This window comes from Hypanus sabinus, chromosome 4 (assembly GCF_030144855.1).
Source record: "Hypanus sabinus isolate sHypSab1 chromosome 4, sHypSab1.hap1, whole genome shotgun sequence".
NCBI classification, from domain to species: domain Eukaryota; kingdom Metazoa; phylum Chordata; class Chondrichthyes; order Myliobatiformes; family Dasyatidae; genus Hypanus; species Hypanus sabinus.
Genome location: NC_082709.1, coordinates 160,246,076 through 160,265,159, shown reverse-complemented (window position 1 = coordinate 160,265,159; position 19,084 = coordinate 160,246,076). Strand labels below are relative to the sequence as shown.

Sequence of the window (19,084 nt, the reverse complement as noted above, 5' to 3'; positions counted from 1 at the left end):
GCTTAGACCTTGAAAAAATTCATTATTCACTTCTCAATTCAGACATAAAGTTTCATAAGGTGTGGGGACCTTTCCTTGAATAGTTTCATAACTCCTCTTTAGATTTAAAGTTTATTCTTTTTTACTGTACCATAATCCCTTACTTTCGGCTTTTTTTCCCGTAAGTTTTACAGTTTCTTTTTGATGGGAATTACATTATAGTTTTGGTAGTAGGCATTATTTTTTAAAATATATATTTACAGCTCTGTGGGGTTGAACACTCCGACTTTTTTTTACATATTGTAATGGTTGGCCTGCAGTTTCATAGTGGGAGGGTGGGGAGGATACTAACTTTATATGATTTTATTTTGGGTGCTTTTTCCTTATTGTTATGAATTATATATTAGATACACTTGTTCTGCACTGTATTGATCTTCCTTTTGTTGATGGGGTTTTTTTTGTAGTTGTTTTGTAGAAATGCATAAAAAAATTAATAAAAAAAGGGAAGAGGAAAGAAGAGGCGCACTGTGGTGTTAGAGAATTCATTAGTTAGGGGAACTAACAGGAGATTCTGTGGGCGAGAACGAGATTCCCAGGTGGTACATTGCCTCTCAGGTACCAGAGTCTAGGATATTTTGGATCAAGTCCACAGCATTTTTAACTGGGAGGGTGAGCAGCCAGAAGTCATGGTCTATGTAGGTACCAATAATATGGGTAGGATGAGTGACGAGAGTCTCCACTGGGAGTGAAGGGAGTTAAGTGCTAAGTTAAAGGGCAGGATCTCCATCTCAGGATTGCTACCCATGCCTCATGCTAGTGAGGCCAAAACTAGGAGGATTATACAGTTTAATCCTAGCAAAGGAGTTGGTGTTGGAGGGAGGGAATGAATGAAATTTTTGGATTATTGGGCTCTCTTCTAGGCAAGGTATGACCTGTACAGAAGGGATGGTTTGCACCTGAACTGGAGGAGGACTAATATCCTAGTGGGATGGGTTGTTAATGCTGCATGGTGGGGGCTTAAACTAGAGTTGCAGGTAATGGGAACCAGAGTGCCAGAACAGTTAGTGGAGACGTTGTGGAGGCAGATGTTGATAAGACTTCAGGAAAAGTTAGAAATCATAAGTATGATGCAACCAGAGTCCTGAGCTGCATTTATTTCATAACAAGGGCAGATGATAGCACTGAAGATGAGGTAGCTAGTTTACAAACAGAGGCAAAGTGTAATGAAGAGAGGCTGATGATAAAACAAAATAGCAGTCAGCAGGATGAGTTGCAATGTAAAAGGCAGGCAAAAATAAAAAAAAGGAGAATCCAGGACTAAAGGTGTTATATTTGAATGTGTGAAGTATACGGAATAAGGTAGATGAACTTATAGCACGGTTGCAGATTAGCATATATGATGTTGTAGGTTTCACTGAATCATGGCTGAAAGAAGATTATAGCTGGGAGCTTCGTGCCAAGATTACACATTACATATAAACTCCAGCTGCAATAATACCTTAATTATAATAAACAATAAACATATTATACTTCCTTCAGACAAATAGATATTGCTGGTTCAAGGACAAATACAGCGAGGATGTAGATAGATAACCTTCCACTGTGAGTATGCTACAAAGTGAAATCCAAGTTAACCCAGACAGGAAATGATATAAAAACAGCACATGTACAGGAAATGAGGCTAATCTAAAACAAACTGTGCGCCTGGAGCCAGAACAGCAGCACAGGGGGTTATTCAGCAGAAAAATCAAAAGGAGTGGTGAGGTTAAACAGCAGTATTGAAAATGGGAGATACAAGTTCTCCAAAGCTGTCCAAAAAGTTGTATTACTTAGTGCAAGGAAAGAAAACAACTTCAGACTTAGAAGATTTTATTATAGTGTCTACACTGGAACAAAACATAATAGAGAGTTAGAAATAACATTTTGCTGATTGTCATGTCAGTTGACAGACAGACAGACATACTTTATTGATCCCGAGAGAAATTGGGTTTCGTTACAACCGCACCAACCAAGAATAATGTAGAAATATAGCAATATAAAACCATAAATAATTAAATAATAAGTTAATCATGCCAAGTGGAAATAAGTCCGGGATCAGTCTATTGGCTCAGGGTGTCTGACACTCCGAGGGAGGAGTTGTAAAGTTTGATGGCCACAGGTAGGAATAACTTCCTATGACGCTCAGTGTTACATCTCGGTGGAATGAGTCTCTGGCTGAATGTACTCCTGTGCCTAACCAGTACATTAAGGAGTGGATGGGAGTCATTGTCCTAGATGGCACACAACTTGGACAGCATCCTCTTTTCAGACACCACCGTCAGAGAGTCCAGTTCCACCCCTACAACATCACTGGCCTTATGAATGAGTTTGTTGATTCTGTTGGTGTCTGCTACCCTCAGCCTGCTGCCCCAGCACACAACAGCAAACATGATAGCACTGGCCACCACAGCCTTGTAAAACATCCTCAGCATCGTCTGGCAGATGTTAAAGGACCTCAGTCTCCTCAGGAAATAGAGACAGCTCTGACCCTTCTTGTAGACAGCCTCAGTGTTCTTTGACCACATAGATACAATATGTACATATATACAACATTCCTCAGGAACACTGTACACCCACAAAACATCACACAGAACATAACAAAATATTACCTTAAATAAGTTTAATGAAATATAATTCAAAAATGCATGTCGTGTTCAGCACAGATAAACAGTAAACATTAAATGGTACAGTAAACAGCTCACTGTCCTAGAGATGAGGCCTCTGTGGTGGCAGGGTACTCGTTTGTCTCGCAACCTGAGCGAAGAAGTTGTTACCCAGTCTGGCAATCTTAGTCCTGATGCTCAAGTACCTCCTTCCTGAAGGTAATGGGTCTAAGAGATTGTGGGATGGGTGGTAGGGATCTCAAAAATGCTTCAGGCCCTTAGTCTACAATGCTCCCGATAGAGATTATAGCTGGGAGCTTAACATCCAAGGATACATATGGTATCAAATGGACAGAGGGTGTGGGGTGGTTCTGATGTTAAGAGATGATATAGGATTGGAAGATGTAGAATTGTTGTAGGTAGTATTAAGGAACTGAAAGGGTAAAAATACCCTGATGTGAGTTATATTCAGGCCACTGTGGGCTGGAGGTGGCCAGGATGTGGGCTACAAATTATAACAGACGACTGAAAATGCATGTCAAAAGGGCAATGCTACAATGGTCACAGCGGATTTCAATATACAGGTAGATTTGGAAAATTAGTTGGTGCTGATTTTGGATCCCAAGAGAGTTTGTAGGAAGGATACGAGATGGATTTTTAGAGCAGCTTGTGTTTAAACCCACTAGGGGATCAGTTATTCTGGATGGAGTGTTGTGTAATGAACCAGATTTGATTAGGGAGCTTAAAGTAAAGGAACACTCAGGAGGTAATGACCATAATATGATAGAATTCACCATGCAAACTGAGAAGGAGAAGCTAAACTCAGATGTATCGGTATTACAGTGGAATAACAGAAGCATGAGAGAGAGAGAGGAGCTAGCCAAAGCTGATGAGAAGGGGACATAAGCAGGAATGACAATAGATCAGCAATGGCTGGAGTTTCTGAGAACAATTTAGAAAGCTGAAGTGGAAAGCAGAAAGCTACATCCTAAAGTATTCTAAAGGCAGGATGACACAACCCGACAGTGCTGAAGATGAGGTAATTGGTTAGCTTACAGAAGCAATGTGTAGTAAGACTCCAAGCAAGGAGAGGCTGATGACAGGGCAAAATTGCAGTCAACAGGATGAGTTGCAACGTAAAAGGCAGACAAAAGCAAAAAGGGTTAATACAGGACTGAAGGTGTTAGATTTGAATGCACATGGAATATGGATTAAGGTAGCTGAACTTGTAACACAGTTACAGATTGGCATCACTGAATCATAGCTAAAATAACAATATAACTGGGAGTTTAATGGACGAGTATTGAAAGGACAAGCAGGCCGTCAGAGAGGGTGGCGTTGCTCTGTTAGTAAAAACTGAAATCGAATCATGGGTTCTAAGGTGTTGAATCGTTGTGGATAAAGGTAAGGAACTGCAAGGGTAAAAAGGACCTGATGGAAGTTACATACAGACCTCCAAACAATAGTAAGGATGTGTGGTCTACAAATTACAACAGGAGTTCGAAAATACTTGCCTAAAGGGCAATGTTACAATAGTCAGGGAGGATTTCAATAGGCAGGTAGGTTGGGAAAATCAGGTTGGTGCTGGATTCCAAGAGGAGGAATTTTTTAGAATGCCTACGAGATGGCTTTTTAGACCAGTTCATGGTTGAGCACACCAGGGGATCGGCTATTTTGGATTGGGTGTTGTCCAATGAAATGGAATTGATTCGAGAGCTTACAGTAAAAGAACCCTAAGGGACAGTGATCATAATACGATTGAATTCACCCTGAAATTTGAGGAGAGACTAAAGTCAAATGTATCAATATTACAATGGAGTAAAGGGATTACAGAGGCGAGAGAGAGGATTGATTGGAATTGATTGGAAAAGAACACTGGCAGGGATGACGGCAAAACAGCAATGGCTGGAATTTCAGAAAGCCATCCAGGAGCAAAGGATATATACATCCCAAAGAGGAAGAAGTATTCTAAAAGGCACGATGACACAACTATGGCTAACAAGAGAAGTCAAAGCCAACATAAAAGCCAAAGAGAGGGCATATAATAGAGCAAAAACTAAAGGGAAGTTAGAAGATTAGGAAGCTTTTAAAAACCAACAAAAGGCAACTAAAAAGTTATTAAGAAGGTAAAGATGGAATACAAAAGTAAGCTAGCCAATAATATTAAAGAGGATCTCTTATCAAAGAAATGATGCACTGACATTGGAGAGGGTTCAAAGGAGGTTCACAAAAATGATTCTGGGAATGAAAGGCTTACAATATAAGGAGCATTTGATGACTCTGTATTCACTGGAATTTAGAAGAATGAAGGGGGATCTCATGAACCCTATTAAATTTTGAAAGGTTTAGATAGAGTGGATGTGGAGGTGATGTTTCCTATGTTTCCTATTGTGCCCTCTTTATAGGAAAAGAGGGCACAACCTCAGAATTGTGGGACACCCATTTCAAACCTTTAGAATGGAGATAAGGAGGAATCTGTGGAATTCGCTGCCACAGACAGCTGTGGAGGCCAGGTCAATGGGTATAGTTAAGGCAAAGGTTGATAGATTCTTGATAAGCCAGGGTGCGGAAGGTTACAGGGAGAAGGAAGGAGAATGGGGTTGAGAGGGAAATGGATAAGCCTTGATCAAATGGTGCAGCAGACTCAATGGGTGAATGGCCTAATTCTGCTCCTATATCTTATTGTTTTATGGTCTATTTGTCACAAACAGGAGGAAGGGAGAAAGGAGGTCTTGGCGGTCAGCAGGAGATGCTCATGGAGTGAGCACTGTTTCAGATTCACTCCATAACCTTTACTTTTTTTAACCTATGATCACCCTTATTTAATTTACTTTTACCTACACCAAAAAATGTTTGGACTTATCTTTAAGAGTTTATTGTGAATTTTGAAGAAATGAATACAGAAATGGCTCTGAGATCTAAAGGGCGAGAACCTGGGAAAGATTCTAATGGGAACGGGAAGAAGAAAAAGACCGATCCTAAGTGCACTGAATTAACTTATGAAATTTTATTGGAGGTTTTAAATGAAAAATTTGAAGAACGACGACAAATTTTCAGACAAGATTTAAAGGCCTTTCAGGATTATATGGATAAGATGGATTCAGTAGTTAACCAGCAGCAAGCTCTAATCGCAACTTTGCAAGAGGACGCTCGGAAGCGAGACTTGATAATTGAAAAACTGGAGCAGAAATTATCTTCGATGATTAAACAGATGGAAACACTTAAAGCCAAGAGTGTCGACTTTGAGAATCAGTCCAGAAGACAGAACTTACGCATACTTGGTCTCCCGGAAGGTATTGAACAAGGGGACCCCTCGAAGTACTTTGCTCAACTTTTAAAGGATGCGTTCCCTTCTGTTTTTCCAGTCCTCTGTTACTCGATCGCGCTCACAGAATTATGCGTCGATCACCAAGTGCTTCAGCTAAACCACCGGTTGTAATTGTCCAATTTCATTATGTGCATGTTAAAGAGCAACTTATTTGTGTGGCTTGGCGTGTAGGGATGGTCAAATTCCAAGAAGTCAATTTTCGATTAGTGGAGGATTTTAGACCAGAAGTAATGAAGGCAAGGCTTCTTTTTAAACATCTGATGTCCGAATGTTATGAGAAAAATCTAAAACCTGTGCTCTTATACCCTGCGAAGCTCAGAATCTCGCCTCCCAATGCATCATGGCATGTTTTCTTTTCTACATCTGAAGCGAGAAGCTTTTTGAATGAGAACTTCCCTACTGCTGTGGATTCTCATCTCTAATAAATGAGTGACTTTGATCGTTGCAAGAAGGTTTTTGTTTCCAAAACCAGATTTTGTTTCTGGCTATTGGTGTAGGTTCACTCTATATGTTATACTCTAGTTAAAGTTTTTTTTGATGTACTAATCTTTTTATTTTACTTACTTTAATCACTGTACTTTATCTTTGGTCATTATTATTAATCCTTCGAAGGTGAATTTTTTTTACTAAGATGGCAGTTTCTTCTCTAAAATATTTTTGGCTTTTTTTGATTTCGCCATTTTTTTTCTCTCATCTTCTTCCTATAATGCATTTCTTATCACAGTTTAATTTTTTTTGGTTTGTTTGGGTTTTAACCCGATTTATAAGTTACTAAAGATTATATTCTTTTTGGTTTTTTTTAAACTAGCAATTATATTAAGAAGTTTGGTTTTAGTATAGTGATTATTACTTCTTTAGAGTTTGGGTGGACCTTTTTTATCCTTCATATATGGAGTTGCCTTCTGCAGATATGGGGGTAGATTTAGTTTCATTCCTCTTTTTTCCCAGCCTTTTCCTGCCTGGGGAGAACTTTTCTCCTCTTGGGTGGGGGGGGGGGTCTTCTTCTAAATCTTATGCTCTTTATACCAGTTTTTAATAGTTTTTTCATTTGGGCTGATTTTAAAACTACTAAAATGTCCACGACGTTGTCACTTCCAGGTCCGCCCCTTAGTTTTGTTCCTCTTCCGGGTGCATCAGTTCATAATTTGGTTAACCCTTTATATACCAAAGGGTTGATTTCAGAAATATGGCTCAGACCATTAATTTTGTCTCTTGGAATACTAATGGCTTAAACCATCCGATTAAATGGAAAAAGATTTTCAAAGTATTCCAAAGACTGAATGCACATATTATTTTTGCACAAGAAACTCATGTGAAGAAAGAGGGCAATCAATACTTTTTTAGGTTTTGGAGGGATCAACAGTACCATTCGAATTCAAATGCTAAAGTAAAGGGAGTTTCAATTTTTATTGACTCCTCTATTGCATTTGTCCAACACGATATTTTTTCGGATCCGAATGGTAGATTTTTGTTCATTACTGGCTCACTTTTTAACAAAAAGGATGCTATGGTTAATGTTTATGCTCTAAATGTGGATTATCCCGATTTTTTGAAGTCCTTATTTACTTCTCTACCGAATCTAAATGAATATAAGTTAATAATGTGTGGTGACTTTAATTGTTATTTAAATCCTTTGTTGGACAAATCTATATCTACTCAGACTTTACCTAATAAGTCGGCCACTTATATCAACTCTTTTTTGACTGATAATGGAATTTTTGATATTTGGAGATTTCGGCATTCTAAGGACAAAGAGTTTTCATTTTTCTCACATGTTTATCATTCCTACTCGAGAATTGATTATTTTTTTATTGACTCTTGTTTTATTCCATCGGTAATTGGTTGTAATTATGATATTATAGCCATCTCTGACCATGCTCCATTAAAACTTTCTATTAAATTTACGGATACAGCTTCTAGTGCTAGACAATGGTGATTTGATTCTACCTTACTGCAAGATCCGGATTTTATTAAATTTATGAAGGAACAGAACGATTTCTTTTTATCAACTAATTCCACGGATGATATTTCTGGTGGAACACTTTGGGACACTTCTAAAGCATATATACGTGGGCAGATTATCTCCTACTCCGTTGGTCTGAGAAAACGCATTAAGAAGGAAACTCTTTTATTGGTTGATAAAATTAGAGATTGACAAGAAATATTTGACTACTCCTTGTAAGGAGCTTTACAAACAAAGGGTTGAACTTCAAATAGAACATAGTTTATTACTTACAACTTCGATTGAAAATCAATTAATGAAAACCAGATCTGATTTTTATATACATAGTGATAAATCGAGTTAACTGTTAGCTAGTCAATTGAAGAATGCTTTGGTTAAACGTCAAATTATTAAGATTCGTCAGCAGAATGGTGAATTAACAGTTAACCATGATGAGATGAACAAATCTTTTCAAGATTTTTATACCTCCCTGTATCATTCTGAATTCCCTCATGATTATAATACCATGTATGATTTTCTTGGGAAATTGAATTTTCCAAAATTATCATCAGATGATCTTTCAATATTAGAAGCTCCTATTACGGATGCAGAAATTAAAGGGGTTATTTCCTCTATGAATTCTGGGAAAGCACCAGGTCCAGATGGGTATACAGTAGAATTTTTAAAATGTTTTTCCACTACTCTTTCTCCTTGGTTATGCAGGGTTTTCGAAGAAGCAATTAGATTGGGTAATCTGCCACAATCTTTTTATAGAGCTTCCCTTTCTTTAATATTGAAGAAAGATAAAGACCCTACTGCCTGTGCATCCTATAGACCAATATCCTTATTGAATGTAGATTCCAAGATCTTTTCCAAGTTACTGGCATCCAGGCTGGAGAAGGTATTACCTCAAATTATCTCGGAAGATCAAACTGGTTTTTATTAAAAATCACTATTCTTTTTTCAATATTAGGAGATTATTGAATATTGTTTATACTCCTTCACATAGCACTTCAGAATGTGTCATTTCATTAGATGCGGAGAAAGCATTTGATAGAGTTGAATGGCCATACTTATTTACTGTGCTTGAGAAGTTTAATTTTAGTCCGACATTCATTTCCTGGATTAAACTGATATATCATACTCCAGTAGCCTCGGTGCTTACTAACAATCAAAGATCTCCCTTTTTTCGTTTATTTCGGGGTTCTAGACAAGGCTGTCCTCTTAGTCCATTATTATTTGATACTGCTTTAGAACCCTTGGCAGTTGCTATCAGAGAATTACAGAACATTTTTGGCATTAATCGTGGGACGGATATATATAAGCTATCATTATGTGCAGATGATTTATTATTATTTATTTATGATCCTGAGAAGTCATTGTTGGCTCAATTTAGTAATTTTACTGGGTATAAATTAAATCTTAATAAGAGTGAATTGTTTCCTTTAAATAGACAGGTTCCAATTTATGGAAATTTACCTTTTAAATTAGTTAATGACTCTTTTATTTATTTAGGGATTAAAATCACAAAAAACTATAAGGACTTATTTAAGGTTAATTTTTTACCCCTAATCAATCAGATTAAATGTTTGTTTACTAAATGGTCAACAGTATCTTTATCCCTGATAGGTTGGATTAATGCTATTAAGATGGTTATTTTACCCAAGTTTTTATATATATTTTAAGCGGTACCAATTTTTATTCCGAAACTTTTTTTTGCTAATGTTGATTCAAAAATTTCCTCATATATATAGCGGAATAAAAATCCTAGATTAGGTAAAAAATATTTACAGAAGGCAAGGAAGGAAGGTGGATTGGCATTGCCTAATTTTAGATTTTATTATTGGGCAGTCAATATCCGATATTTGATATGTTGGTTAAAGGATTGGGATTTATCTTTTAGCCCTCATTGGGTGAACCTGGAAATTAAATCTGTACAAGGATTTTCATTGGGTTCTAGTTTAGGGTCTTCTCTTCCCTTTGCTCTTTCTAAATTGCAGAAACGAATTGACAATCTGATAGTTAAACATACCTTACGGAAATATGGTTTCAATTTCAGAAATTTTTTGGGTTGACTCAGTTTGTTTTAAATATTCCTATTGTATCCAATTGCTTTTTTTATCCTTCTATTATAGACCAAGCTTATTCAGCTTGGAAGACTAAAGGATTACTACGATTTTCCGATTTATTTTTGGATGATTGTTTTATGTTTTTTGAACAATTATCTAATAAATATAATTTGCCTAGATTTCATTTCTTTAGTTATTTACAGATTAGGAATTTCTTAAATACTGTACTTCCAACTTTTCCAAATCTTGTGTCTTCAGGTATTTTGGAGAATTTGTTTGAACTAAATCCTTCTCAGAAAGGGCTAATATCAAAACTCTACAATATAAATATGAAGATATGTTCAGAGCCCTTCTATAAGATTAAAAATGATTGGGAAAGAGAACTTAACCTTACTATCCCTATTGAGAATTGGGATAAAATTCTTCAATTAGTTAATACATCATCTATATGTGCTTAACACTCATTTATATAGTTTAAGGTTGTGCATAGGGCTCATATGTCCAAGGATAAATTGGCTCATTTTTATTCCTATATAAATTGAGAGGGGATCTGATTGAGATTGAGAGGGGATCTGATTGAAACATTTAAGATAATTAAAGGATTTGATAGGATTGAGGCAGGAAATATGTTCCAGATGTTGGGAGAGTCCAGTACCAGAGGGCATGGATTGAGAATAAGAGGTCAGTTATTTAAAACAGAGTTGAGGAAAAACTTCTTCTCCCAGAGAGTTGTGGGGGTGTGGAATGCACTGCCTCGGAAGACGGTGGAGGCCAATTCTCTGGATGCTTTCAAGAAGGAGCTAGATAGATATCTGATGGATAGGGGAATCAAGGGATATGGGGACAAGGCAGGGACTGGGTATTGATAGTGAATGATCAGCCATGATCTCAGAATGGCGGTGCAGACTCGAGGGGCCGAATGGTCCACTTCTGCACCTATTGTCTATTGTCTATTGGCTAAATCCTATTTGTGACAGATGTCATTCTGAGATAGCATCTTTAACTCATATGTTCTGGTCTTGTCCGCTTTTGAAAAAATATTGGAAAGACATTTTTGATACTATTTCCACGGTATTGAACATTGATTTACAACCTCATCCTATTACTGCAATTTCTGGTTTACCAATGATGGACTCACTCCATTTATCCTCTTCTGCATGTCGAATGATTGCATTTCTTACATTAATGGCTAGAAGATCTATTTTGTTGAACTGGAAAGAAATTAATCCTCCTACCGTATTTCATTGGTTTTCTCAAACTATATTATGTCTAAATTTAGAAAAAATTATAAGTGTTGTATTTGATACTTCTATTAAATTTGAAAAGATATGGAGACCATTTATTCAATATTTTCATTTGATGTAATATGAACCTGTTCCAAGCCTATTTGTTTTTCCAGTTTTGAATTTACATATGTTGAGAGGATCGGAGTTGACGACACTGATGATTTTGTATTTTTGTGAGATATTATAAACAGCCCTTTTTTTTCATTCTTTCTTTTTCCCTTTCTTTTTTCATTTTTTTCTTAATAGTTATTAGATTGTTAGATTAGTTTTTTTGCATAATTTTTTTTTCTTTTTCTTTTTTCTGTTTTTTAAAATATATATATTATGGTATACCTAGGTTTGCCTTGTTTATTGGTTACTTGTATCGCCCATGATTTGGGAAGACTCATTTATACTGTAACTATTGCTTATGTATTCTTTCATGTTCAGTTGAAATGTGTATGTTTGTAATCCTATTATCTATGTATCAATTTTATTATGTTGATATTAATAATAATAATAAAAAGATTGAAAAAGAAAAGAAAGGAGGTCTTGCACTCTGATGCCTTGCAACTTCTGTACCACACAATGACACAGTTAGACAGAGCACTTTCCACGGTGATCCTATAGAAAGTTGTTAGAATGGGGGTGGGGAGCTTTGCATGGCTGTTCCCTCAGAAAGCACATAGACGCTGCTGTACCTTCTTGACTAATGAGGTGATGTCCTGGGCTCAAGTTAGATCATCCATTTCGTGCACACCTAGGAACTGTGTGCTCTTCACTCTCTCCATGGCAAAACCATTGATATGCAATCAAGAATGGTCGACCTACACCTTCCTGAAGTCCACAATCTCTTTTGGCTTGTCCTTGAACCACTTGACAAGCCTCTCTACCTCATCTCTGTATTCTGACTCATCATTGTGGCTGATGAGGCCAACCACTGTTGAATCATTGGTCAACTTGATGTGTGGCTTGAGCTGAAGCTGGCAGTCGGCAAGATGAACAGCAGCAGACTGAGCACACAAGTCTGGGGGGCACCAGTGCTCAGCACAATGCAGCTTGGGATGTTGCTGGATTCAGACTGACTGGGGTCTTTCCACTGCCAAGTCCAGGATTCAGTTACAGAGAGGCGTACGCTGAGGACAGCTCACCCACCACCCTCTGAAGGATGTTCATGTTAAATGCCACGCTGACGTCGATGAGCAACATCCAGGCATAAGAGGCATCATTTTCTAGTCGGGAAAGGATGGAGTGGAGGGCCGAGGTTATGCTTCAACAGTAGACCAGTCTGAGCGGTAGGTGAACTAGAAAAGGTCCCGTGTAGCTGAATCGTGAGATTTTATACAATCCATTACCAGCAGCTCAAAGCACTTCATCATTATTGAAGTCAGTGCCGCGGATCATTCAGGCCAGTTACCGTCATCCCCTCTTAAGCACTGGAATGATGGTGGCTGTCTTGAAGCCTGCAGGGACAGTGGACTTGTGGTTTGTATGCTTTGCCACATGTGCCAAGTTGTCCTGGTGTTACAGAGGTGTCTATGAATAGTCACAATTTGGCTTACTGATGGCATGGGAGAGCGCAGCGCTTGCTGTCTTTAGAATATTCCTATCCCTCGATCAAAAGGAGGTGCCCTATCCCTAAGCAATGCATGAACCTCTACAGTTAGCCATAGTTTTTGCTTTGCCCCAGCAGCATAGTCTTTAATCACGGGAACGTCACAATGCATTTTCTTATGTAACCAATCACCGATTCTGCATATTCGTCAATGCTGATGTGATGATTTCAGGTAGCCAACTCCCTGAATATGCTCCAGTCCGTGCTTACAAAACAGTCCTGCAGCACTGGGGTGGCACCTTCTGGCCAGCTCCAACCGCCCTGTTATCTGGTATGACTTATGCAGCGATTAGCAAAAATGGACAAGTTCACGTTTAATTATCATTCACCCATACAAGAATACCCATGAAAGCAGCCAAATGTAACAGTGGAACCAAGTGAAAAACATAACCAACAGTCACACACAGCACGAGGCACACATAGTACATACAAGATAACGGTAAAATGCAGTCAACACAAAAAAATATAGTGCAAGTCCCGGAACCATGAATATTGTAGCAATCTACAAACACATGAACAAGGGAGAGCAGCTCTGACTCCAACATGTACGCCTCGTCACACCACTTCTGACACTCTGGGAGAGCACGCCAATTCTGCAGCCTCCTCCCTGGGAGGCCGCAAACAGGCACAGTGCAGCTTGAGGCCTACAACCACAACCGGGGCCACAAAGCTCCCCCACCATCTGCCAACAAATAAATGAATGAGACTTGCAGCGTACCACATTAACCATATCTGACAGGATCTTGCTATCACAAGAAAAGTAACCAGCTGATAAACTATGCATCTCCTTCGAGCACCAACTTAAGAGTCTCCAATGCAGGCAGCAGAATGACCTGCAAGTCCAGCTCCTTCAGTTTCTCCACCAACAAGCAGTACTTTAAACTCCTAATGTCCAGCGAGGGCTTGCGATTATATAAAATATGTTCAGAAACTGGTTGCAAATTGGTCATGTTTGGCAGGACTGTTTCTGAGTTAGCATAATTGAAGTCACTACCAACAATGAAGACGTCACTGGGGGGAGTGGCTTCAAGGGTCACAGAAGGCACCAGCGAGATCCTGCAGTGGTTTCTCAGCACTAGCATGGGGAGGGGGGGGGGGTTGGGGAGGAGGGAGAGATGTAAACAGCAACCATCTGTGACACTCTTTTTTTCAACAGACATAACGGACATGGCAGATGGAGTTCAATCCGGATAAATGTGAGGTGATGCATTTCAGAAGGACAAACCAGAAGGCTGAATACAGGGTTAATGGTCAGTTACTTAAGAGAGTGGATGAACAGAGGGACCGTGGGGTACAAATCCATAAATCCTTCAAGGTTGCTGCACAGGTTGATACGATAGTTAAGGCGGCCTATGGGACGCTAGGCTTCATTAATAGGGAGATTGAGTTCAAGAGTACAGAGGTCATGTTGCAACTCTGCAAATCTCTGGTGAGACCACACTGAGGGTATTGTGTTCAGTTCTGGTCACCTTATTATAGGAAGGATTTGGAAGCGATAGAGAGGGTGCAGAGGAGATTTACCAGGATGTTGCCTGGATTGGAAAACAAATCTTATGAAGCAAGGTTAGCAGAGCTGGGACTTTTCTGTTTGGAGCGTAGAATGATGAGAGGGGATTTGATAAAGATCTACAAGATTATGAGAGGCATAGACAGGGTGGATAGCCAGTACCTGTTTCCCAGGGCACAAATAGCGAACACCAAAGGGCATATGTACAAAGTAGAAGGGAGGAAAGTTTAGGGAAGACGTTAGGGGTAAGTTTTTTTTTTACAGAGGGTTGTGAGTGCCTGAAATGACTTGCCAGGGATGGTGGTGGAGGCTAAAACATCAGGGGTATTTAAAAGCCTCTTGGACAGGCACACGAATGAAAGAAAAATAGAGGGTTATGGGGTAGTGTGGGTTTAGTACCTTTTTTTTAGGAATATATGGGTCGGTACAACATCGAGGGCTGAAGGTCCTGTACTGTGCTGTAGTATTCTAAATTCTTCTATAACAAATACTTGTATGATACAATGTTTAACCTATTGTAGCCTAGTAACCTGTAACTACTCAGTCTAACAATTCAGACTGCCACAGTTCCTCCAGAATTCTAACAGATCCAATACCTGCCCTGATACAAATAAAACTGATTCATACAGGGCATTACTAAGATAGAATTACCTTTAAGCATTCCCTGTAAAAGTAGAGTAAAAGTTATTTTAAACATCAACCAAGAAGATCAAGTCAAAACATTTCACGGCACATTTACAAAGATTCCTTGGGAATTTACCCCAAGTAGTAATACCTGTTTATTGTCAGTAATTTAACAAAGGAATCACAAGTTGCACATTCAAAAGAAATAATCAATGACCAATTTACCTACTGCTGCAGCTACCGTTTAGAATAGGGGTTAGGCCAGTTTTGTAAAACGATGCAACTGGTACTGACAATATATACAGGAGCAGGGGAGCAGTACCCCACCCATACATTATAAATAACACTGATAAGTCATTGTAGAATAACGTACCACACGTATTTAATTTTATCATTAAATACGTAATAGAAGAATAGGGATAGAACCGGCAGAAACACCATCATCAACTTAATGTATCGCCACCTCTTCATGCTTCCAAGAACTGAAACGAAAAAGGGAAAAGAAATACTCATCAGGAAATCAGCAAACCAAAAACTATCAATTACTTGGAAAACCAATACTTCAATCTAATTTTACAATCAACTTTAAAGGTTTGAGATTAAGAAAGGAAACCAACGGACAGCGTACTCAAAATGCCTTAGAAGGTGTTACATTTGAATGCACGCAGTACGGGGGGGCGAGGTAGATGGTCATGTTGCACAGTCGGAGATTGGCAGGTATGATGTGGGCATCACTGAGTGGCGGCTGAAAGATGATCGTAGCTAGGAGCTTTAACATCCAAGGATACACATTGTATTGTAAGGACAGGCAGAGGGGATGGGGTGGCCTGATTCATAAGAAAATAAATCAAATCCTTAGAAAGAGGTGACATTGGGCTGGATGATGTACAATTGTTGTGGGTAGGGTTAAGGATCTGCGAGGGTAAAAAAGACCCCAATAGGAGTTATATACAGACTCCCAAACAGTGGGTTACAAATTACAACGGGAGATAGAAAATGCATGTCAAAAGGGCAATGTTATGATAGTCATGGGGGATTTCAAAATGCAGATAGATTGGGAAAACAAGGTTAGTGCAAGATCCCAAGGCAGAATTTGTAGAATACAGATGAAATGGCTCTTTACCGCAGCTTGTGGCTGTGCCCACTCAGGGATCAGCTATTCTGGATTGGGGGTTGTATAATGAACCAGTTTTGATTAGGGAGTTTACAGTAAAGGAACCTTTGGGAGACAAATGATTTATAGTACGATCAAATTCACCCTACAATTTCAGAGGGAGAAGCTAAAGTCAGCTGTACCAGTATTACAGTGGAATAAAAAGAACTACAGAGGCATATGAGAGAGAGGAGCTGGCCAAAGTTGATTGGAATGGAACACTACCAGGGATGACTGCAGAGCAGTAACAGCTGGAGTTTCTGGGAGCAATTCCGAAGGTTCAGGATAGATAAATCCCAAAGAAGTTGGTTTCTAAAATCAGGATGATTCAACCATGGGAAGTCAAAGCCAACAAAAAAGAGGGCAAATAATACAGCAAAAAAAAAAGTGGTAAGTTTGGGGAAGAGGGAGCTATTAAAAACCAACAGAAGGCAACTAAAAAAAGCTATGCAGAGGGTAAAGATGAAATATGAGGGTAAGCTAGCCAACAATATCAAAGAGGATATCAAAGGTTTTTTCAGATATACAAAGAGTAAGAGAGGTCAGAGTAGAAACCGGACCACTGGAAAATGACGCAGGAGAAATAGTAATGGGGTCAAGGAACTTCATTGTGGAATACATAGCAGTATGCCTGCTGAGTAAACGTGTTAGTGGCAGAAGTGAGCGCAGTTGCAGTTGCTATTGAAGGTGCTTAGGAAGCTGAGAGGTCTGAAGGTAGTTAGGTCACCAGATGGACTATACTCCAGGGACCTAAAAGAAATGGTTGAAGAAATTGTGGGGGCATTAGCAATGATCTTTCAAGAATCAACAGACTCTGGCATGGTTGCAGAGGAATAAAGTGCAAAGGGATTTGGAAGTTCTCACGCACAATTCCCTAAAGGTTGAGTCAGTGGTAAGGAAGGCAAATTCAACAATAGCATCTACTTCAAAAGGACTAGAACATAAAAGCAAGGAATTAATGCTATGCTTCATAAAGCACTTGTGAGGCCTCACTTGGGCAGTTTTGGGCCCCTTATCGAAGAAAGGATGCGCTGACATTGGAGAGGGCTCAGAGAACTTCCACAAGAAAGATTCCAGGACTGAACAGGTTATCATATGAGAGTGTTTGATGAATGTGAGTCTGTACTCACTGGCATTTAAAAGAATGAGAGGGGATCTCATCAAAAACTATCGAATGTTGAAAGGCTTCAACAGAATGGATGTGGAGAGGATGTTTTCCATAGAGGGGAGACTAGGACCAGAATAGAGGAACATCCATTTAGAACAGAGAGGAGGAGGAGGATGATGAGGAGGAATTTCTTTAGCTAGAGGGTGGTGAAACTACAGAATTTATTACCACAGCTGGGAGTGGAAGCCAGGTCATTGGATGTACTTAAGGCGGGTTTCAGATCATTCAGGGCGTGAAAGGTTACAGGGAGGAGGCAGGAGAATGGGTTTGAGAGGAAAAAGGATCAGCCATGATGGAAAGGTGGAGCAGACTTGATAAGCCAAATGGACTATTTCTGCTCCTGTGTCTTATGGTGCTGACGTGCATGGGCAATGAGCAGCCATATTTCCTCAACAGCAGTGTATAGCTTCAAAATTTTAGTTCTGCTGTTTATATCCTCAACACGGTTACCAGGAAGCAGTGAGTTGCCATGCATCAGATTAAAACATATTTAAATTCAATGCTGAAATATTTCACACAGTAAATCATATTATCAGACAGATGGCTCAGACATTTGATCTATCACCATATAAACTACTTGTTTACATTGGTAATTAAAAAAACAAGGCACATACAGTGAATGAAAGAATGAAAAAAAATGTATTTATACCCTCTGATACTGAACCAGACACTTCAGTCCTAACTGGTTTCAGCCTTAATATGGAGGTTTAGTTACAGAATGTAATGGATGATTAAGAAAATTAGGTTACCATACTTCTGTATGAAGGTCAAATGCATAAATAATGAGTTACGGCAGCCTAAATATTTAAAAGGGCTCAATAACATATGACCATGATATTTGCCATTGTAAATCATGATTTCCAAATAAACATGCTGTAATCTTTATGGCAAATGTATCATTTGAATAATGACAGTTCTTAAAAAAAAATAAACTTTAATATGGTGCCCATGAAATGATTGGAAAAGATTCAACCAAGTTACCATAAAAGTACAGGTTTTGTAGAACTTAAATCTGTGACTGTATTGCTGTGACTGTTAATTCAATATTGCGCCCCAAAAAAAAACAAATCTCTCTTATTTTACAGAATCCATGTAACTAACATAAAACATCAATGCAAACCAGTTGTGTTACTAGGATTTAAAACTACCACTTCAAGTATTTAAAGGATTTTGTTTCCTTTTCTCCAATTAATTAGTTACTTGATCAACTTCTTTTCATGGAGGTAATACAAACAAATGACTTCAAACTAAAGTAAAAGTAGAGAACCTGTTAAGTAATACTATTTCGAGGAAACTTTATTCTTCAGGACAGATTTTTTTCTTAAGCTCAATTAAGTATTCACAGAAGAAATAAAACAGAGAAGGCAATACTTTTAGAGAACACTTGAAACAGGGTAAGAGGAGCAAGTGGAGGCATGAGAGACTGTAGATACTGAATTCTGAAGCAAACAATGCCCTGCTGGAACAGCTCAACGGATCAAAGGGATGGTCAACATCTTAGGTCGAGATCCTGCTTTTGATTCTGATGCAAAAAAAAATTGGAGTTGTCAAAACAAAAGAATTGCAGTCAATATTCTTAAATAAAATTCGGTGTTATCCAATGATTTGCTTCTTCTAAACATGGTGATCTTTAACATAAAACACATTTAGGCATCATAGTCTGTGTCTGACCTGAAACCATACACTGTTCCATCGTGACATGAACTCTGATAGCTATAAATAAATTGATAAATTGGATTTCTCTGCAGGAGAGAAATGGATTCTTTTCAAGTTGAGCCTTAAAAGCAACCGC

The 19,084-nt window shown here is 38.6% G+C and overlaps 1 protein-coding gene across 29 annotated transcripts in view; it reads right to left on the bottom strand.

Moving 5' to 3' along the window:
- Positions 1 to 19,084, bottom strand: part of LOC132393410 (type 2 lactosamine alpha-2,3-sialyltransferase-like) — a 134,264-nt gene that overhangs the window by 42,567 nt on the left and 72,613 nt on the right. For 27 of the 29 annotated variants that reach the window (XM_059968589.1, XM_059968583.1, XM_059968582.1 and 24 more), the window contains exon 2: positions 15,345 to 15,453. In XM_059968589.1, coding sequence (XP_059824572.1) covers positions 15,345 to 15,453 — 109 coding nt within the window. Of the gene's footprint in view, positions 1 to 15,344; positions 15,454 to 18,963; positions 19,001 to 19,084 lie in introns of those variants that run through there. The other 2 variants (XM_059968588.1, XM_059968597.1) reach the window with 1 other exon arrangement.